The sequence below is a fragment of the Piliocolobus tephrosceles genome, chromosome 9 (assembly GCF_002776525.5).
Source record: "Piliocolobus tephrosceles isolate RC106 chromosome 9, ASM277652v3, whole genome shotgun sequence".
NCBI classification, from domain to species: Eukaryota; Metazoa; Chordata; class Mammalia; order Primates; family Cercopithecidae; genus Piliocolobus; species Piliocolobus tephrosceles.
Window position 1 is genome coordinate 16,994,835 of NC_045442.1, and position 22,288 is coordinate 17,017,122.

Here is a 22,288-nt window from a genome sequence, read left to right on the forward strand (position 1 = left end):
TCACTGAAGAGAGATGAATTCACATGCCCTGGCAGGGGGAGGGAGGAGCTGGCGCATCTGCTAGGCAAGGACGCTCTTTCTGAAGCTTCATCACATCCAACATTCCTAGGACAGGGGTTGCTCTTCCTTGCGGGGGAGGTACCGCTCACCCCTTTGGGAACCCGAGGGCTGTAGCTACTCTTCCAAGAAAATGCACACAAAAATGACATAATTTCAGGTGGCTACAGGTCCTGCGAGTCCATCATGGAGCCTAGCCTCTGGCCCCACAGACAACACAGCCAGGAGCTGGGGCTTTCGGGCACTGACCAGCATCTCCAACTAAGCTGGGTTGAGTGGCACAGAGGGAGAGGCCTGGTGGCGACTGGGAGGAAAGGAACATCTCATTTGGTCAAGTTCTAAATACCAAATGCAAGGGGGTGCTGGGACAGATGATCCTGCCTTCCTGGCTGGGACTGGGCCTTGCCCATTTCGTGAGCTGGCTTTGCAGAGGCCGCAGTGCCTGGAGGAGTAAGGCCATGTAGCCCTCATTTCTTCCCCCTGGGTCAGCCCATGCGACTTATAAGGAGGCGACTTTGTTTTTCCTTTCAGAAACGGCTCCCACATCTGCATATTCATCTCCAGCCCGGAGTCTTGGGGACACAGGAATAACACCTCTGTCCCCCTCCCATATTGTGGTAAGAAACTGTGTGTGTGTGTGTGTGTGTGTGTGTGTGTGTGTGCACGCATGTGTGCATGCATGTGCATACTGACTTCCTTTGCATTCTGGGTCTGATCTCACAGTTCAGGCTGCTGGACAGCCTCTCACATTCACTGGTTAGAGATTAAATTGACCTGGTCCTGGCCACAGGACCCCTGCCAAGCCCCTTCCCCAACTCTGGGCCTGGGAAGGCTTTCCGTGCTGTGGCTAGTGCTTCTGGAGCAGGGGCCTGCGTGGGTCACAGAAGTAGGTGAAGATGGGAGCAGCCCTTTAAAGATTCAGGGTCAGAGCCTGTGAGGTGTCCTCTGGAAAGGAAGCCGCTGACTCTGGCTAGTGAATCGGTGAGATATATGGGCTCTGTTGACTGCAGTTTTCTGCAGTGTCCAAAAGCCCCTGGCAGTCTAATCGCTTCTGCAACGACTTGCCCGGTAGAGAAGCCCTGAGCAGGGCTTCATATGCATTGAGGGGGGCTGTTGCTCCCACCCTGCCCTGTATGAGGAAAGATGGATGTTAGGGGGCAGCTGTTAAGAGGGGTGTGCACATAGATGCACAGGCAGCCAACCCGAGTGAGTGCCCAGAAGACAGGGCAGCTTTGTGTGAGCTGTGCAGGTGCACAAAGAAGACCCGAGGAGAACTGCGGAGTCACCTCTAGGTAGGGGTGCCAGCCTGTCCTGGTTGCCTGGAACTGTCTGGCCTTTACACTGCAAGTCCTGCACCCTGGGAACTCCTTCAGCCCTGGGCCAACTGGGAGGATTGGTTCCTTAGGGCCAGGTTCTGTGGTTTTCAAACTTTGCACCCTGAAGTTGTCCTGTAAGAGCTTCAGGGCTGTGGGGGAGGGGAGCAGTGTGAGGAGAGGCCAGGCTGGTGGCATTCTTACCCTTCCCCTCCAACATTCGTTGGTGTTATAATTTGGAGTTCTGTAGGAGTTAAAAAAAAAATGTGTAAATTGCTTGAAAAAAAAGAGAGAAAAGCTTGGAAACCTGAAATGGCCTGACCAAGATGACTTAGATGAGGCGAGGCCCTGGGCCCTGGCGGCCACAGTGGGGCATGTGGCTGGCTTGGTGGGATTGGGCATGTTCCTGGGATGCCCAGCCCTGCTCACATGCACGAAATGCCAGCACAGATAGAGCAGTCACTTGGGTGTATGGAGGGCACAGCTAGCGAAATGCTCCTGGCAGTGGCCAGAGGTCTGCATAGGGTCTTGCGGAAAGCAGCGGGGCTTGGAACTGCTGGGCAACCAGCCCTGTTGATAGAATTTCTGTAATCAGCCGTGTGCACACATGGTTGATAGAGAGGACTGGGCAAGCTGCAGGCTTTGTCCAGTCAGCCTGGCCCTCGTTTCAGGGGTGCCCCCATTTCTCCCTGAGCCACTCAGGCGGGGGCCCAGGGTGGGCTGCCTTCTCCCCAGGGCTCTCCAGGTGGTAGACCTGAGCTGGAATATCGAATGCCCTTCTGTCTGCAAGGAGTTCACAGCTGGGCAAGGTGAAACTCCCCAGGGGTGTCTTCCTGAAAGCCAGGCCCACCCTTCCACACCCCCCGTGCCTCACTGTATATCTGCAGAACGACACTGACTCCAACGTCTCAGAACAGCAGGCATTTCTTGTGGTGGTGGCCATCGACTTTGGGACGACATCCAGTGGCTATGCCTACAGCTTCACCAAGGAGCCGGAATGCATCCATGTGATGAGGTGAGTGCTGTGGGTGGGAGGGCCACGTGGCTGGTGCCAACCACTGCACCTGTGGAGACTCCAGGCAATGAGCCAGTGATTGGCACTTAGGAAGAGGGCCCTGGATTCTGTTCCAGCTCGGCTCAAGCTCACCATGCCGCTTGGGACAAGCCATTTCTGATCTCTGGGCTCCAGGCTCCTGGTTTGAAAAGACGTTGGTTTGATTCTGATTTAGTTGGTCTGGGGAGGGACCTGGGCAACATGTTTGAAGCCTGGCCCAGGTGAATTCAGCTTGTGACCTGGGTGAAAGGCGCAGACCTGTGGTGTCTGTGATGGAGGGATCCAGGTGCCAGCTTGGCCACTTACTGTGTGACTTTAGGCAATTGCTGAACCTGGTAAACCTGTTTCCTCATTTGTGAAATGGGGATCCTGACAATACCTCCCTCACGAGGTGTGTGGGCAAATGAAATGAGATTGTCTATTAAGTGCTTAATGTGTAGTAAAATGAAAACAGGTAAGGTGCTGGTCCTTTCAAGTGTGAAGAGAAGTGTTGGGGTGTTGGTAGCAGAGGCAGAAAGCACCTGCTGGAGAGAAAGCAGCATGAGGCGAATATCAACCAAGTGGCCCCATAGGCAAAGTTACCCTGGGCCTCCTGGGATGCACTCTGTGCCGGGATGCCCCCTTCCTTTCCCTTCCCCACACACCCAGCACCCTGCAGGCCCCCAGCGCTACCCATCCATGGGATCCCAGGCTTGACCCATGACCTTCTTGCAGGGTGCAACCCCTCAAATCTTTGGAAGCCCAGGATTTATCACCCCAATTTTTCAATTCCAAGGGATGACTCTGAAGATACATTGTAATTGGCTTGCAGTTCCTTCAACTGAGTAATTGTGGAATTTAGTATTGCTCCTAGATTAAGATTTTTTAGTTTTGTTGTTGTTGTTATTTTTTTTTAAGAGACAGGTTCTTGCTCTTTTGCCCAGGCTGGAACGCCGTGGTGTGATCATGGCTCTCTGCAGCCTCAAACTCCTGGGCTCGAGCAATCCTCCTGCCTTAGCCTCCCAAGTGGCTGGGACTACAGGTGCATACCACCATACCCAGCTGTTTGTATTTTAGGAATTTTTATAAAGGGTTGTGGAAAGCACAACTCATAATAAAAGTGACTCCCACCCCAATCTTGGTTTAAGTCTCATCCTTCCTCTTGAAAACCAGATGTGGCTCAGGCTGAAGCTGTTGTCCTAAGAGGGTACAGAGACTCTTGGGTGTCATGTCATCAGGAAATGATGAAAAGCTAGTTCTGTAGCCAACTCTGATGACAGCATCGCCCTTAGTGTTCAGTTGTCACCAGGAATCTCTCTCCATTTAGCCAGATAGAAGCTGTGAGGGTCTGTGCTGCCGCCACTGACCCCCAAGATGAAAAATCCAAGTGGAGAAGAATACGCCATTAAAGGCTAGAATCAGTGTTTATCAGCTTCTATGTAGTTGTTCTAAGAAATGTTATTTCCACAGAATAGTCATGCAGTGAAAACAGAAAAGAGGGAATGGAAATAACCTTGAACTTGCTTGGGGAGTGGTACTTAACGAAGCACCACCATAGTTCAGGGCCTCTAGAGGTGATACCTTAGTCATGGGAGAGATTTTGGAGGGAGGTTGGTTGGGTCTCCCTGAATTTTATTTCAATCATATTAGCATAATCATGCTAATATGACATGTTATAAGTGAGAAAGTTAACTTTTTTTTGTACTAAGTAGGAATGAAGGAATACAAATTTGAAGGGAAAAAGCTCATGGGGTCATTCTCTGCTGACAATGCCACTGTTAATATTAATGACAATTCCATTTGCGAAGGGCAGTGTGTGGAGCAGCTGCCTGGCATCGGGACCATCCCTGTGTCTCAGTGCGGTCACCTCGGGGACTTTGGTTCCTCGGCTAGGAGCAGCATCCTGATGGAGCTTGACAAGGAAATTGGTCAGGGATGATTCCAGACTCATTTGAATGGCAAATCTTGGTGGAGGCCAGAGCTCCATCTAGACTGACATGGTCCTACTGATGCTTAATGACGTGGGGTCGGGAGCAGGTCCGGGCTCAGCTGGGAGTGTGGCTACCTCCCCAGTGGGCGAGGAAAGTAGCTCATTTTCCTTCCTGCACTGCATCTCCACCTGAGGGTGCACGGGCTGTGCATGGGGTCACGTGTCCAGCGGCAGGCCAGGAGCCAGGACCTGGTTGGGCAGGGAACAGCTTGGCCTCTTGGTGGCCCTGGCCTCTCTGCAGTGGCCCGAAAGGTGAGCAAATGCATTGAGTTTCCTGTCTTCCCCTTCACCCTTCCCTTGCTCTCACTGCAGCCTCTCTCTCTCGCTCTCATTTCTGTTTAGAAATGGGGTCTTGCTATGTTGCCCAGGCTGGAGTGCAGTGATATGATCATAGCTCACTGCGATCCTCCCACCTCAGTTCCCCAGAGTGCTGAGATCTCTGTTTCTATGGTTCTTTCACATCTGCTCCAGGATAGGTCTGAGCCTCCTGGTTTCCCTTCCCCTCCATTTAGCCCAGTTTGCCCTTATGAACAGCAGCTCTGATTCTGTCATGCCCCTGCTCTAAGAGCTTTAGTGGCTTCCCATTGTTCACAGAGTAAATGTCTAAGTCTCCAGGGTTCTCCTCAGCCTGATTCCAGCCGCTTTCCCAATCGTGTTTCTCACTCTTCCCATTTTCACAGTCACTCTTCCCACCCACACACTCTCTCCAACCAACGCAATCACTTCACGTTCCCCACGAATGCCCCGGCTGGCCCACCTCTGACAGCCTGGAGTATCCTTCCCTCCTTTGAGATCCAGTTGTCTGTCTCTTCTTCAGTTCTCCCCCCAATCCTGGATTCTTTCCTCTGCCCCACCAGCTGGCACCTTGGGCCCCTTATTTGCATCTCATAAGGCAGGTAATTATGCATTTGTTTATACCTACCCTGTTTCAAAGAGGATTCAAGCTAGCAGTATATGCAAACGGAAAACACAGTGCCTAGCAAATTGTGAATTATTTGAAGACACAAACATAAAAGTTTCATGCCAGCACCTGGTACGCAGGTAGATGCTTAGAGTAGTTGCTCAGTAAGCATGGAACGAAAGATTAAGGCAGAGCTTGTTACTGAGCAAGAACTTTCCACTTGCCCAGTTCATCTCCTTTTTAACTGAAGTTGTGTCTCTAGTAGCTGCTCATCCAGCTGAACCAGAATGCGTCTGGGCACCCACATCACTGACACTCATGCATACAGTAGGTATTCAAATCTGTGCTGCCTGAACTGGGATTTTGAAAGAAGGCCCCATAACTTCTGCTTCCGTTGGTGGCAGGCGATGGGAGGGAGGTGATCCTGGTGTGTCCAATCAGAAGACGCCAACCACCATCTTGCTGACTCCCGAGAGGAAGTTCCACAGCTTCGGGTATGCCGCCAGGGACTTTTACCACGACCTGGATCCCAATGAGGCCAAGCAGTGGCTGTACCTGGAGAAGTTCAAGATGAAACTGCACACCACTGGGGTGAGCGAGCCTCTCCCCTGGCCCCAGGTCTCCCACAATGGAGCGCCAAGGCTTCTCCAGCCTTGGGGTGGGGAAGGGATGCAACCCAGGGGGCCCTCCAGTCTCTCCCAAGCAGAAATCAGTGTCCATTTACCTAGATTTTAGACACAGCCTGGCGCACACAGTGCTTTTGTGGAATATGCAATGCTTTCCAATGTGCATGTGGGCGGGGAGATGTTCTGAATATTTAACAACTCATTTGTCTTAGAAATGGACCTATCAGAGTAGACCCTGGTTATACCAGAGGAGTGGGGTGCTGGGGGCCTCCTGCCATGCAAGGAGTTCCCCCTTTAGTTTCTAGATTATTGAAAGATCCGCATATCATGAAGGATCCACTTGGGGGCTAGGGACACGTGGAGAGCTCAGGGCAGTAGCTGTTAACTAACCAGTTTGGATGTAACAACCAGGAACAACTGGTACATCCAGTTCTCTGTGTGGAGAGGGGGAGCTCAGGACATCAAAGTGCCCAATAATCAGAGGTCCAACTCCCAGAGTGGTGGCCTCCGCTCCCAGCAAGCCAGTGTTCCGTAAGACATCTACATCAAATAGGCACCCCCTGCCACCCCGAAGCTTCGTAGAAAAGCATAGGGATAGGACGGAACTTTTTTGAGTTAAGCATTTTATTCCATAAAGTTTCCTTAACTTTCAGTGCTTAGAAAGGCAGGATGATGATAATGTTTAAGATCATAGACTCTAGGGCCAGATGGCCTGGGTTTAAATCTGGCCACTGGTACCTTTGAGAAATGTAATCCAAGTTACTTAACCTCTCCCTGCCTTGTTTTATCTTCTCTGTCAAATGGAGACAATGGCAGTGCCTTCCTGATGGGGATATTGTAGGGATTAAAGGAATCAAAATACGTAAAGCTCTTAGAGCCGTGCCTGGTGCAGATTAAGTTCTAGTCAAGTGCAAGCTCCTATTCAAATTGCTTTCATTTGTCTGCTGAGCACTTGCAGATGACAAAGCAAACATAAGCGGTAAATTCAGCAGCCAGCACCCTGCCTTTCAAGGCTCTGTGCTCATCGGCGTGGTTGTCCTTCTGTGGTGCAGACCGAGTTCTGCTAGAAATGAACTGTGCCTGTTTCGCCTAATGGGATTCAATGCTGAGTATCAGGATGGCAGGTGGAAGGAAGCACGGATTTTTTTCAATTCAGAGCCATGGCTTCCTGGCGCTTGGCCGCCTTTCCAAGCCTGGGAACTGCAGCCCCAAAGCTGGGGTATGTTTGCTGGGCACCAGGAGCAGAAGGCAGCTGCCTGGGAGGAGAGAACAAGTGCGGCTAGGTCAGGATGCCACAGACGGGCTCCACGTGGCTGGCTTAGTAACTCAATGCCCGTTTTCACTCCCAAGGCAAAGCATAATTACCCAGCCTGGATCAATCTGGAGGCCCCAGTGATTTTTTTTTCCTGGCAGTAATGAGCTTGTTGGTTCAGGAGACCTGGGGGCTTCCTCCTGATTTTTGCTCTCACTCTCTGCCCATCCCTACCCCACAGGGACTTTTCTCATCATTTTTTAATGACCTCCATCCACCAGCATCTGGGCTCTACAGAGCATCCTCTCCCTAGGACCACACTCAGCAGCTGCTTTCACTTTTGGTGGAGAAAGGAAGGCAGTGATGCTGGGCTCCTGGCGGATTAGACAGGGCAAGCCTTAAAATAGGAGCTCTTCTATTTTGGTGACTTGGTTGGCAGCGTAATGGGGAATGAAAGCTTCGTCTGTTTAGCATCATGGGTGGCAGTGGGTTGGTACGATTAGGCCTCCATCGGGGGGGGGGGGGCTCCTGAGCGTGACCGTGTGTGTTCGAATGTGGAAATAGTATGGAAATTGCATGGGGAGTGGCACCTGCTGCCTATTCTCTCTTCCTGACTTCTACTGTTGCCCCTGAAACCCCTGCTCCCAGAGGATCCAGGAGGGAGAGGGAGAGGAGGGAGCAGTGAAGGCAGGGCCTGGAGGGGATAGCCAGAGCTGTCCCCAACACAGTAAGGGGACACAGCTGCCAGCCCCCATTTTGGGGGTTGCACCCTCCTAGTCTGCCTCTTTAAGCATGGGGGAACACAAACGTGGCTCACCAGGATCCTCTAGGTCCCCCTGGAGCAGTCCCTAAAGCCAGAAGACATGTTTCTCCTTTGTCCTCTTCTTACTATTTTTCCTCTTCCTCCTACCAGGACCTCACCATGGATACAGACCTGACGGCAGCAAATGGCAAGAAAGTCAAAGCCCTTGAAATCTTTGCTTATGCCCTGCAGTACTTTAAGGAGCAGGCGCTGAAGGTAGGACCGATAGTTGAGGCCAGCCAGCTGTGTGCTACGCAGTGGCACCCGTGCCAGCTCCGTGTCTCGGGCTGCTGCACCTGCTGGCCGGGGTAGGAGGCACAGCCTGGAGGGAGAGTGTGGGCTTTGGAGTCAACACAGCAGGATGAACCCTCACACACTGCTGGTGGGAATGTAAAATGGTGTGGCCTCTTTGGAAAATAGTTTGGCAATTCCTAAAAAAGTAAAGCGCAGAGTTACCTACCATAGGACCCAGCAGCTCCACTGCTGGGTAGATACCTAAGAGAAATGAAAGCAGATGTTCACACACACATGTACATGAATGTGCATAGCAACATTATTCACAACTACGAAAGGTGGAAGCAGTCCACATGCTGTCCACACAAACACACGTATACATGAATGTGCATAGCAACATTATTCACAACAACGAAAATCGAAAAACTCCACATGCCCATCCACTGATGACTGGAGAAACAAAATGTGATCTATCTTACAATGAATGTTATTCAGCCAGAACAAGGCCTGAGCTACTGCTACATCCTACCACATGGAGAAACCTTGAAAACGCCAATGTGATGTGAAAGAAGCCAGATACAGACAGCCACATACCGTGTGATTCTATTTGTATGAAATGTCTAGAACAGGCACCTTCACAGAAACAGAAAGCAGAGGCTTTTTCTGCCAGGGGCTGCGGGGAGTGGGAATAGGAGCTGCTGCCGAAGGATATGAGTTTTTTTGGGGGGTGATGAAATTAGGTAATGGGGTTGGTTGTGCAACCTTGTGAATACACTAAAGCCCACTGAATTACATACTTTAAAACTGGGAATTTTGTGGTATGGAAATTATATCTCAGTAAAACAAAAAGAACGGCAGGAAACATACTTAGCAGCTGTGCCATTTTGGTCAAGGTACTTAATCTTTCCAAGATCCACTTTCCTAACTGGAGAATGTACCTCACAGTCTGATTGTACCTCACAGTCTGAATGACAGCAAATCGGAGTGGGCATGCAGCACCCTGCTTGGAGCTTGGTCTGTAGTAGGCTCTGGGTATATGGTGGCTGCTATTTCTCCCCTTCCTCCCCCTCCTCCTCTGCTCCCTCAGACCCCATGAAAGAAGCTAATAATATGAGCCCCCTTGGGTCACCCCCACAAAGGTCTGTGGTCATGATGGCCTGAAATGCCAGAAGCATCTAATTTTGAAGTGGAATATGGCTGTCCACTCGTGTCTCCTCCCACAGGCATGGAGACCAGTGGGTGGGGATCAGATGATTAAAGAGCCCTGATGTTTTGAGCTTTACCCAAAAAGATTTGGGAACTTCAGAAGCATTTGGTATTGTGTGACCACTAAAGGAAATTTAGTGAATTCTAGAAATAGGGTCAGAGGGAGACAGAGGAAGTGAGAACATGGTATTACTTTCATCTATTCAAGTACCGGTTTTTTGAGTGCCTTTAATGTGTGAAATCCTATACAAGTATGGCAGTGTATAAGTATACAGGAGTGTGTGGTCAGGGTCAGAGTGGTGAGGGGGTAACTGCGGGTGCTGGGGGAGGCAGAGATTCTGTCCAGTGGGGAGCGTCATGGAAGGCTCCCTGTAGGAGGTGGATTCGGGGCAGGATGGGGTGTGGTTGACAGGCAGCGACTGGAAGGGTGGGTATTTCAAGCTGGTGGAATGGCACAGGCTCAGCTCAGAAGGAAGAAGGCAGCAGACAAACAGCTGTGGGAAGAAAGCAGTTGGGGTGGAAGGAGAGTAAGGCTGCGGGATAAAGCCAGGATGCCGTGAGCTCAGGACAAGATAGTACAGAGCTGCGGATGCCAAGCCAAGGAACTTCTTGGTTAATGGGGAGTCCTCAAAGGATTTCTAATGGGGGAATGAGTGACAGAGCCACCGAGATAGTAGTGGAGTGTTGTATTAGTCTATTCGCATGCTGCTAATAAAGACATAGCTGAGATTGGGTAATTTATAAAGGAAAAGGTTTAATGGACTTACGGTTCTACATGCCTGGGGAGGCCTCACAATCATGGTGGAAGGTGAAGGAAGAACAAAGGAATGTCTTATATGGCAGCAGGCAAGAGAGCTTGTGCGGGGGAACTCCCCTTTATAAAACCATCAGATCTCGTGAGATTTATTCACTACCACAAGAACAGGATGGGGAAACCGCCCCCATGGTTCAGTGATCTCCACCTGGCCCCACCCTTGACATGTGGGATTATTACAATTCAAGGTGAGATTTGGGTGGGGACCATACAGCCACACCATAGCAAGTGTCTTAGTCTATTTTTGTGCCACTGTGACAGAATATCACAAACTGGGAATTTATGAAAAACAGAAGTGTATTTCTGATGGTCTGGAGGCTGGGAAGTGCAAGATCAAGGTGCTGGTGGGTTTGGTATCTGATGAGGGCCCAGTCTCTGCTTCTAAGATGGACCTTTGAACGCAGCATCCTCTTGCCAGGGGATGTGGATGTGGGGAAGGAACATTGTTCCTCACATGGCAGAAGGCAGAAGAGTGAAAGAGCTCACACACTCCTGAAACCTGCAAGCCTTTTTTTTTTTTTTTTAAACGGAGTCCTGCTCTGTTGCTCAGGCTGGAGTGCAGTGGCGTGATCTCGGCTCACCACAACCTCTGCCTCCCAGGTTCAAGCAATTCCCCTACCTCAGCCTCCCAAGTAGCTGGGACTACAGGTGGGTGCCACCATGCCTGGCTAATTTTTGTATTTTTAGTAGAGATGGGGTTTCACTACGTTGGCAAGGCTGGTCTCGAACTCCTGACCTCATGATCCACCCACTTTGACCACCCAAAGTGCTGGGATTACAGGCGTGAGCCACCACACCCGGCCGCAAGCCCTTTTTATAGCGCAAAAATCCATTCCTGAGACCGGAGCTGTCATGACATAAACACCTCCCAGGAGGCCCCACCACCCACCTAACACAGTTGCACTGGGAGTACATTTCCAACACAGGAGTTTTGGGGGACACATTCAGAGCACAGCATAGAGTGAGAGACCCCAGTAATCCCAAGAGCCCGCAGGGTGGAGGTGGGCGGTGTGGAGGCAGCCCTCTCATTCTGGAGGTTTCTTTGCAGGGAGAGAGGGAGGCTCTGAGACACAGCCACGGGGTCATTCGGGGAGCAAGAAGGAGGACTGCGACAACCAAGAAGAAAGAGGGCCCGCAGGCTGGGAAGGAGTGGGTTCTGGGCAAACAGTATTCCACCAGTAAGGGGACAAGGGGCAGGGAGGGGCCTGGCAGCAAGGTCGTTGTGGGGTCGGGGGAGGAGGCATGGGAGGGGGAAGGGAGGGGACTGGTTCGGGAAGGTGACCACAGTCAGAGACAAGCATCAAGCGTTGTGAAGCCTGCTTGGAACTGGAGAAGGGGTCAGCCCCTTTGTTCCAGGCGGCAAAAGGGCAGAAGGGGAGGGGCACAACGAGGTGGACCCAGGTCTGCCCGAAGAGCGAAGGTTGCAGAGGGACACGCTCAGCACCTGGTGGCCCAGGAGGCCACGTGAGGATGTGTCTGTGGGCGCCAAGGCAGGCGAAGGAGCACAGAGCACAGAGCCCACAGGGGCTCCTGAGTTAGGAGGAGGAGCCATGGGGGCTGGGAGGAAATGTAGGACTCAGAAAGCCCAGGATGTTGGTGTCTTTCAAGTTTGCCAGCAGGAAAGGAGTGAGCAGCCCATCTCAGAAGGGGAGGGAGGAGGTAGAGGGAACGGCCCCAGAAGGTCAAGTGGCCATGTGGGCGGTTGTTTGTGAACTCCTCAGCTCAGCCAGAGAGGCTCCAGGGAACCTGCTGGCACCTTTCTTTCAAAGGTAGCTCCTCCCAGCAGGGAACATGCCATGAATAAATTCCAGGAGAAAAAGCTGTTTGATGTATAGGAGGAGCTAGACCTTGCCAGGGGCTGGCTGGAGTCGGAGGGAGGGGATTATGGCTTGCTTGGCTGGAATAAGCAAAGGCAGGATATCTACTCAAGTGGGATGTCCAAGAGTCACAGAAATGAAGCTGCCCAGTGGGTCATGAAGGAAAGCCCGTGACAGTGCCTGACACATGAGATAGTCAATTAATTAATGCTGGCGCCTTTCCCTTCCAAGCTGTTCCCTACCCGCTGGGGAACTGACGACTCCTCTCAACTCTCCAGACAGCTCAAGGAAGCCCATCATGTGTATTTTGGACCCTTTTCCTTTTAAAGAGTTTAAAATCGCCCGTCTGGTAACGGGCACCATGCTTAGAATCTTCCCGACACACATCATACCCTCACCTGCTTTTTCAAACCCAATGCAGACCTGCAAGGAAACAAAATATGATGATAAAAAAATTGGTCCAAAGCAGAGCTGTTTTTGGAAAGATGTTTTAAAATAGTTTACTGGATGTACTTAACACTACCGAACTGTGCACTTAAAAATGGTTAAGGTGATGAATTTTATGGTGTGTATATTTTTACCATGAAGCATTTTTATTACAAAGTTTTAGAAAAAGCAAAGGGAAAAAAAAATCCCTTACTGATCAAAGAGGAAGTTAGTTTGGAGAGAGAGAGGGCGAGCCAAACCCAAGATAACTGTTTGAAACAATAGGAAAAATGAGACACTGTCAGGAATTCTTTTTGTTTGTTTTTTCATCAGTCTATTAATCTTTCTTCTGTCTCCAGAGCTGATTTAGACACAGAAGTGCCTTGGTGTGTGTTTGGGTTTGATTACAGATTTGTCTGGTGAATGTGGCAAGAGGAAAAGAATGGAAGGAAAGAACTAGCATTTATCAGAGGTCTTTGGGCCAGACATTCCTCATGTGTTTTCATTTAATGTCGCCAGTAATGCTGTGGGTTAGTTTTATGATCTCCATGCACAGATGGGAATACTGAGTCTAAGAAGTCCTCCAGTGACATATTTTGTCTGTGTGAACCAGGTGGAAGCCTCTGATGCTTCTGCTCAGCCCATTTATCAGCATGGGCCTCAGTGATGTGGTTTAACCTTAACCAAAAGTTAAGGGCCGCATGATGAGGTCATATCATTCATAGCCTTCCCTTCCTGTTGGGAAAACTCCCCTGATAATGCTGGCTTTGCATAAGGTAGATGACAATGATGATAGCTGCCACCAGCTGGTAAGCATCACTGTGGACCAGGCACTGTTTAGCTATGGGACCACATGTCATAACTCAGACCTTTGTGGAGTCAAGATAGACTACTAGCCAACATGAATATTACTGCTAGCCAACATGAATATTATATAGTACTATATGTGTTTAACTGTACATAGCACATATTTATGTACACCCACAAATCATCCTTGCAAACGTGCTTACAAGCAAGAACCCTCATGGCTCAACCAATTGTAGAACATAATACCAACAGCCAAAAACCAAGCTCTTCCCCAAGGATACCAACCAACACTGTCATTCATTTATCGTACATAGTGCGATAGACTAGACTCTGGGTCTCAATTTTGGCTCTGCTGCTTTCTAACTGTACAGTGGTCAAAAAGGTACTGAGCATACCAAAGTCTCAGTATCCCCATTTGTAGGAAAGGGGCACAGTGAGAATCCCTTTCTAACAGGATTCTTCACTGGATGAATAGAGACAAGCTATGCAAAGTGCTTAATAAGGTGGCAGATACATGCTAAGCACTCAGTAACTGTAGCTCTCCATAAATCATCAATCCTCTCAACAATCTTGGGAGCTAGGCATTATCCCCACTGCACAGATACGGAAACTGAGGCCCGAGACGTTGTCACTTGTCCAAAGTCACATGATTAGGAAGTGGTCAAAGGGATTTCCTCTGATCCTCCTCTCTCCAGCCCATGGTCCCATTCAGTGAGGGAAAGGGGCTAGAGCTCCCTGCTTGCTGAATATTCAGGAAACAGATCTTTGCTCTCTGATGCTGATAAGTTTTGGGGGGCCCTGAAACTGGCTCCTGAAGAGCTTTGGCAGGAAGCCTGGATTCAGTGAAGCTACAGGAGGCTGCCCCAGGGACCAGCTGCCACTTGACCTGTTGCATTTCTTTCCCTTGCCTTCAGGAGCTGAGTGACCAGGCGGGTTCGGAGTTTGAGAACTCTGATGTCAGATGGGTCATCACGGTGCCTGCCATCTGGAAGCAGCCGGCCAAGCAGTTCATGAGACAAGCTGCCTACCAGGTGAGGGTGGGGTCAGGGTGGGTGGAAGCCGGAGGAGAAGGACCCAAGATGCCCAGGGTGGTGACTGTAGCCCCGCCCAGGTACCTCCCACATTCACTGGCCTCCGTGGGAGGCAGCAAGGAGGCTCCCCTAGGCAGGGTGGGGGCTGGGAGACAAGGAACCTTCCCATTCCTCAGCTTCCTCCTGGGGCAGCAATAGGGGTCAGTTCCACAACAAGAGCTGCGTTCGGTTTCCTTCCTGGCTTTCTACATTTCCAGGTCATGTTTCTACTGCGGAGTCTCCAGGGCTGGGATTTCAAAGCTGTGGTTCAGAGACATTTCTCTGTGGGTGAAATGAAGTGAGAATCTTAAGGGAAAGGCTTGGGAAACAGGAATATTTGAATAAGAAAGCAAGCAAGCCAAGGCCATTGGCCGAGAACCAGGCATTTCAGCTTGGCGTGGAGGCTGAAAACTGCATGTCTGCTGCAGCAAAGAAAAGAAGTGTGATTGTTCCTTGCACGCTTCACTCAGCAGGGGCTGTGTTGGAGATGGCAGACCCCTGCAGAGGGCAGTGGCATGGCCAAGGGGCATACCAGGCACAGGCGCTTATTGGCCAGGGAGACAGATGCTCCAGTGCCAGTGGCCACTCCATCCCTGTGGGCACTGGGGGGCGGCTGCTGTGAGGGTCTGGCTTCGAGGCAGGAATGGCGGGCCATGCTCACCTGCTGTTATGGTCCCTAGGACAGGACAGAGCTGGCTCCTGTTGCACTTAAGCCCCTGGGCGTATGAACACCCATGCCTGGGGCCTGGGTCAGCTCTCTGTGTGTTGAGAGTCAGTTTTCTGAGTCTTCAGCTGAGGCTGGGTTGTGTGGCAGGTCACCAGAGTCATTAGATGTCCCCTCCCCGCCGTCATGCCTCTCAGAAAGCATCCTGCCCACCTTTCCCAGGAGTCGTACGTCTGATTTTGTTTGTGACCCGCAGAGTCAACCCGGAACCCCAGCATAGTTGAATGGCCATGGGAACCTCAGCATCATGAATTGCATTCAGCGCTCACTCAGAAGGCTTGACTCCAAGTAGCACACAGTTCAACTTGCATGCAGTCAAGGGCGAGGAGTCCCCTCCCTGCACTCTCTCCCCTTCCCCAGGCTGCTTCCTGTGCACTCCCCTGCCTCCGTGCAGCGTGAGAATCTGGCTCAGTGTACGCACCTGCCAAAAATAGATCTGTTTTTATAGGGACGAAGGAAGAGGGTGGAAGCTCCAGAGAGAGGCAAGCTCTTTAAAAACGGAAGAAAAAAATGCAGTTTAGCCATTCACAGAAGCCCTGGGCATCACGGAGCACAACCTCCATAGTGTCAACCTTCTGGCAGGGCCCAGAAATGGGGCATCGGGACACAGCTGTCTACAGAGACGCTGCTCAGCGTTCTGAGTTTTTCCCAGGAAGAATATTCAAGATTCATGGTTTTGACTCTTTTCCCAGCCCACAGGAAGATTTCAGCAACAAATGTGTGACCCACAAAAAGGTCATTCTTATTTATAGCCTGAAAAAAAAAAAAAAAGAGAGAGGTGCAGTGGCTGGTAAATTTGTCAGGGGAGTTAGAGCCCTGGGCTGACTCTTCCAAGAGGTGGGACAGGAGGCATGGGGCCCTTACACTGGGGAGTCACAGAGGAGGACACCAAGTCCCTGGGGGTTGGTGGAATCAAATAGGTGCCTCAAGAGAGAAAAGGGCCTGCAGCTCTTGGGTGAGGACAGATGTGAGCTGTGTTTATGAATGTGGGGAATTTGCTTTCAGAAGTCCAGAGACATGCAGTTTCCTCGAGGCTGGCTGACTTTGGTACAGTGTTTTTGCAGCTTTGTTTTTGATCCTTTGCAGTTCTGATTTGATGCTTTTGTTCCATTGACAGCCGCTGAGTGGATTTAAAGATGGCAGCGATCATTCAATTGTTTTTTGTTCATGCATTTATTTATTCATTAAACAGAACTATACTAGAGACCTATCTCTGTCAGGACTGTGGTAGGCACTGGGTTCTGTACCCAGCCAAGGCAGGGATCCAGCTCTTGGGTTGCTCACAGCCAAAGGGTTCACTGAAACCTTCCATACTTGTGGGTTAGGGAGAGGGGTGCGTTGGGAAGCACAGTTGCTTTGCAGACATTGCTGCAGCCTCTTTAGCCTGTCTTCTGGAGAGTCTTAGGACAAAGTGGAAATGAAATTTGCAGCTCTATGGGCAAAATTAACATCTCTCTACTCTCTCTCCATCCCCATTATTCTACAGAATAAGAAAGATGATGATTAATTTTATATGTCAACTTGACTAGGCCATAGGACGCTCAGATATTTAGTCAGTCATTATTCTGAGTGTTCCTGTGATAAAATTCAACATTTAAATCAATAAACTGAGCAAAGTGGATAGCCCTCCTTGAGGAAGGTGGGCCCCATCTAATCAGTTGAAGGCCTGAATGGAGCAAAAGACGGACCCTCCCAAGTAAGAGGGAGTTCCTCCTGCATGACTGCCTTTGAGCTGGGTCATTGTTTGTTTTTTTTCCCCTGCCTTTGGACTCAAACTTAAACATTGACTGTTCCTGAGTCTCAAGCCTGCCAGCCTATACCGTGGGTTCTCCTGGGTCTCCAGCTTGCTGGCTACAGATCTTGGAACTTCTCAGCCTCTATAATTGCATAAGCCAAATCCTTATAATTATTTATCTGTCTGTCTGTGTGTCTGTATGCCCTACTGGCCTACTGGTTCTGTTTCTCTGGAGAACCCCGACTAATACAGTGTCTGAGCATAGAACATAGTTCTCAGCCTAGCAGCTTCTGCGAGTACCCACCAGGCACCAGTGTATGTGAAAGGTATTGAAGCAGGTGGACATCTGTCTCCTTCTGCAAGGCGGTGGCTGCCCACCGATCCTTCTGCCCAAAGTGCATCCCATCCCCTGGGCCCCACTTCAGGCAGGAGAGCTGGAAGGATGAGGTAGAGTGGCTACTCCAGTAGGACAGTTGGAGAACTGGTCACGTCTACTCTGCTTGCGTGGGGAAAATGGAGCCCCTCCTTCCAGGCTTATCAGAAGCCTCCTGAGCACAAGTTTATGGGCCAGTGGTGGGGGCTGAACTTGAACCTCCCACCTGTCAGGTGGAGGAGAAAGCAGCCTGGAAGCAGAGCTGGGAGATGATGTGAGGAGCAGGTCTGGAGTTCTGGGGCCTCCACTGGGGCAGGCTATGGCTCGCTGCCCATAAAGGCTGCAGAGACGGTGCACAGATGCAGTTTCATCAGTGAAACTCCAGAAACTCGCCTTGTGTTGAGTGCTTGTTGAAAAGATGGGTTAAACCTTTATCTTTTGTAATTCCCGGACTCAAGCCATCTTTACACCCTTTAAGAGCATTCAGTGAAAAGATGGTAACAGAAAGAACAGCTGATCCCTCTTCCGAGGCCTTTAGAAAAGACTTAGAACCGGAGACTGTTCTGAAGCTGAGGGGATTGTGGATAGGAAATAGTCCAGTTTATTTCTAAGGGCATTTTGCCTAAAATGTGTAACTCTAGTAGGCTGCGGAAACCTGTTAGATAAATGCTGCTCCCATATGTACGATGATCTCATCTAACGTGGAGATGCAGCTTCTTCTGCCTCCCTTTCTGAACAAGCTGCGGTGAAAAATGGTCATCAGGAAAACAAAATAGCGTAACACCCCCCAAACTGCTGCAGCTGTAGCCTTTTTGTAGCCTGACCACAGACCAGCAGAGCATTTAACTGATCTGGCCATTTTTTCTCAGCTGTGGACACAGTGGCAGATTCTCCTGGCTGATTGCAAGGCAGAGGAGCAGAGTAGTTGGTGTAAACACCACCTGCTCCCCTCCTGAGTCTCCCTGGAGTGTGGTTTTCTCACGTGCTTCTCCTGAGTGAAACTCGTGATCACAGAGGAAGGCTCTAAAAAGCTACCACGATGGTGCTCCTGCAGCCCCGAATTCTTGGAGGAGTCAAATGGGGCAGCATATGCTCTTGGTTCAGATACTTCCTGTATGTAGAATCCATCCCCAGGTCATGTCTGTGGAATGCAGGGATGAGGGCCAGGAAACTGCAGAAAAAAGGCTGGCTGGAGAGCTGGTGGGTCCATTCGTTCGACAGCTACCTCCTGAACACCTACTGTGTGCTCTGGGGCAAGAAGAACTGAGCGTTGCCGTTAGAAAATCCACCATCCTGCGGGAGAGGCTACATGTATCTGCACTGTTAGTAACAGGGGTGTCCAATCTTTTGGCTTCCCTGGGCCACATTGGAAGAGGAAGGAATGTCTTGGGTCACACATTAAATACGCTAACACTAATGATAGCTGATGAGCTAAAAAAAATCGCAAAAAAAAAAAAAAAAAAAAATCTCATCATGTTTTAAGAAAGCTTACAAGTTTGTGTTGGGCTGTATCTAAAGTCATCCCAGCCTGTGGGCCATGGGTTGGACAAGCTCGGTGTATAGGACTGGAGACAGAATATGTTAAGTGCTTAGCAGGGGCCCCAGTGGAGGGAGGGCTCACGCGGGAGTAGTAACCATGAGGTACCTTCTCCGAAGGCAGAATTAGCAAAGACAGAGAGAGTATTCTGCGGCTGCAGTTGACCTGGCGTGATCCCAGGCAAACAGACCCATAGGTTTGCTGAGGGCTGCCAGATGGAGGGCTTCTGTGGAGGGTGGCTGCAAGTGTTAATGCAGAAACGAAGCTTACACTTCCAGGCATTGGGTCTTCTGCCCAGAGAGAAAGACAGGTGGGTTTTTGAGAGCCCGGGCGATGCTTTAGCATTTCCTCCTTTTCTCAGAGTCCGCAGCAGCTCTGGGACTCCTGGGGAGGTTAAATTTGTGCAGAGTCTGCTGCCTCTTCTCACCTCTCCTTCTCAGCCCTCTTCTGTGACCTCCATGGGGGTTTGTGGGTGGGACACAGCCCCTCACTGGACAGGAGCTGGTGGAAGCAAAGGAGTGTGGTTACTTTGTCCTGGGCCTCCCAGACACTGCCTGGAGCCGTGACCTTGCCTTTTCCTCCCATTGGGAGTGGGGTTCTCTTCACCTTTGCTTCCTGCCTGCATCCTCTTCCTGGTACAGTGGGGAACCCCCTGTGGAAACAGGCCAAAGCTTTTGCTGTGGAGCTGAGGCCAGCCAGCTGGAGAGGGACAGATGAAAGGCCTCCCCTGAGGGGGCCAGGCCAAGCTATTTTCCACAGACTTGGGGCAGCCTGAGTGTCTTCAGGGATGTGAGAGTGTCCTGGGCGGAGGGCAGTTCTGTTGGATTGTCAGTTGCACACAGGCACACTCGGATGCTCTCGAGTTGTAGAATTTTACACAGGGCTCTTCACCCCTCTGGACTGCTGGATCTAATTTTCCATATAAAGATTTCCCATCTAAGTCAGAGTTCCTGCTCAATTTCAGGGGTAGTGTGGGTAGAGAGATGGGGGCAGAGCTTACGGTGTGGAAAGAAGGATGGGGATGGAGCTTAACAGTTTGGGAAGAGGGATGAGGGGCACAGCTTATCGTGTGGAAAGAGGGATAGGGTGGGGCTTATGGTGTGAGAAGAAGGATGGGGGTGGAGCTTATGGTGTGGGAAGAGGGGGCAAGTGGCAGAGCTTATGGCGCCCTTTCTCCCTTCCCATCCCTGTCCCTGCTGCCGTGGCCCAGGCCCATCTTGCTTTTTCTGGCCCTGCAGGGGGCCTCACTGCCGCAAGTCCCACCTGGCAGGCTGACATCCCAGTGGGACGTGGCAACCGTAATGTAGCGTCTGGGTCTTTGCCTTTCTTCCCTCACACCAACTCCCTGGGCTCCACTCATGGGTCTGCCCCCGCCCTCAGTTTGTTTTCAAGTTTGAACTTTGGAGGAGAATTGTATATATACAGGCCCGGCAGCTTATTTGCAGCAAGTTGGCCCTTCTTCCTCACCCCGTTTTGTGGAAGCCTCCCCTTGGAGCTTCTATTCTCCTGGGAGGTCCTTGACTCCACAAGCTACAAGGATGGAAGAATCAGCACAGGAGCTGTCCCTTGGAAGGGGTCCCTCTTGGTCTTATTTGGAATTTCTTCCTCCCGGGCCCTTGGGATCCAGGCTCAGAGGTTTCACCTTTCCCGGGGGCACTGCACCTGTGACAGCCACGTCTTCTTTCACTTTAACCGCCAGCCATGTTTGTGCCAAGGATGTCTAATGTGACCCTGTGAGGGTGAAGCTGGGGAGGGCGGACTTTTACTTGCTTGAATAGGGGGCAGTGGGAAATCCTGTCACGCACCTGAGTCAGGGCCCTGCTGACCGATGTCACCTAAGGGCAGATCCAGCCTCTCTGACCCACGGGCTGAGCTGATGGGCATTGATGCTGCCCGGGTGGTTGGCCGTAGTGGAGGGTACTAGTGATGGGAAGAGGGTTCGCCGCGGACAGTACAGGACATGAGAGTGGTGGTTCTTACCTGATTTTATAAAGTCAGGCTTCCAAATATGTTTCTGCCATTTTGAGGCATTTGGTATTTACAGAGTGAAGATGTTCAGTCACCTGCCTGCTGGTAGTGTCAGTTTTAGCGCGGAAAGTCTCACATCCCAGGAAATCCCTCTATCCTGGGCAAACTGGGACAGTGGGCAACCCTCTTTCTCTTTCTACATAAAGTGAAGGAGTTGACAAATAGCCCTGAAGGTCCTTTGCATTCTTTTTCTTTTTTGGAAATGGAGTTTCACTCTTGTTGCCCAGGCTGGGGTGCAGTGGCACCATCTCAGCTCACTGCAACCTCCGCCTCCTGGGTTCAAGCAATTCTGCCTCAGCCTCCTGAGTAGCCGGGATTACAGGTGCCGCCCCCACCATGCCCAGCTATTTGTGTGTGTGTGTATTTTTAGTAGAGATGGGGTTTCACCATATCGGTCAGGCTGGTCTCGAACTCTTGACCTCAGGTGATCTGCCTGCCTTGGCCTCCCAAAGTGCTGGGAGTACAGGTGTGAGCCACCGCACCTGGCCACTTTGCATTCAATTCCTGAAAATCCCCTTCCCTCCTTGCCCAATAATTGAACCTCCCAAGCCCCTCTGCCCATGATGAGACTGGCTTCCCCTGGTGAGAGGTTATTTGTGTGTGTGTGACATTAGGAGACCTTCTGAACCTGGTCTGCAAGAAGAATGCACTAAACCCCAGGGGTATACAACTCGAGGCCTTCCTCCAGTAGGAATGGTATGAAGGCAGCATCCCAAGATTCCTAAGAAACGGCAGAAAGTCAGCAGCATGGCAGTGGCAGGGATGAAGTGTGCTTCCGTGGGCAACTGGGCTGGCAACCGAGGACACCCGTGTGCCTGAATGGTTTCCAGAAGCACGTGGGGCCTCCTGCAGTTCAAGGCCATGAGAGGTGCCAGGGAGCTGGTTAGAGGCCCAGCCAGGCTGTTTCTCTGAGCATCCTCAGAAGGGTTGTCCCAGGGCCTCCTGGGCTGGCTCTTCTGAAGGCCCACAGGAGTGGTGACTGGGACAGGTCAGATGTCACAGAGCAGAAGCATTTCTGCCTACTACAGGCTAAGGCCCCAAATGTCTGCAGATGGAAGCCATAGATGAGAACTTGGGGATCAGATTATTAAAGGAATATTCATTACCATATGTGATATATGTATATAATAAAACTATTAAAGGGTGGCGGCTTTGAGTAAGATACCTGCTTGCTGACTCAACCGCACTCTAGAGAATGAGGGACTATATGGGATTCCAGGAGGGGCTTCCTCCTGGAGCCACTGCTCATCTGACACCTCCAGTAGGCAAATCTCAGGAACCCTCCTAGTGCTCTGGAGATATCAGGTCGGTTACCCAGATAGCAAAATCAAATGCTTGCGTTGCTGAGGCCCAGCCATGGTCTGTTTCCGAGGCCACCAAACATAGGGGTTTGCTCCGATTTGGTCAGACCGTGTGGTATATTACAACTGAGAACAGATCACCTGCCTCCCACCCTGTGATGGTTTGGAAAGTTTGGGGTCTCTGCAACTCCGTGCCTCCAACCACCGGAGCGTGGAAGCCCGTGTGCATCCTACAGTCCGTA

The 22,288-nt window shown here is 50.8% G+C and overlaps 1 protein-coding gene across 2 annotated transcripts in view; it reads left to right on the top strand.

The window, feature by feature from the left end:
* The window catches only part of HSPA12A (heat shock protein family A (Hsp70) member 12A), a 179,634-nt gene that overhangs the window by 141,937 nt on the left and 15,409 nt on the right, over positions 1-22,288 (top strand). For both annotated transcript variants that reach the window (XM_023224298.2, XM_023224299.1), the window contains 5 exons: positions 589-674; positions 2,258-2,385; positions 5,699-5,885; positions 8,086-8,190; positions 14,193-14,309. In XM_023224298.2, the coding sequence (XP_023080066.1) occupies positions 589-674; positions 2,258-2,385; positions 5,699-5,885; positions 8,086-8,190; positions 14,193-14,309 (623 nt within the window). The remainder of the gene's footprint in view (positions 1-588; positions 675-2,257; positions 2,386-5,698; positions 5,886-8,085; positions 8,191-14,192; positions 14,310-22,288) is intronic.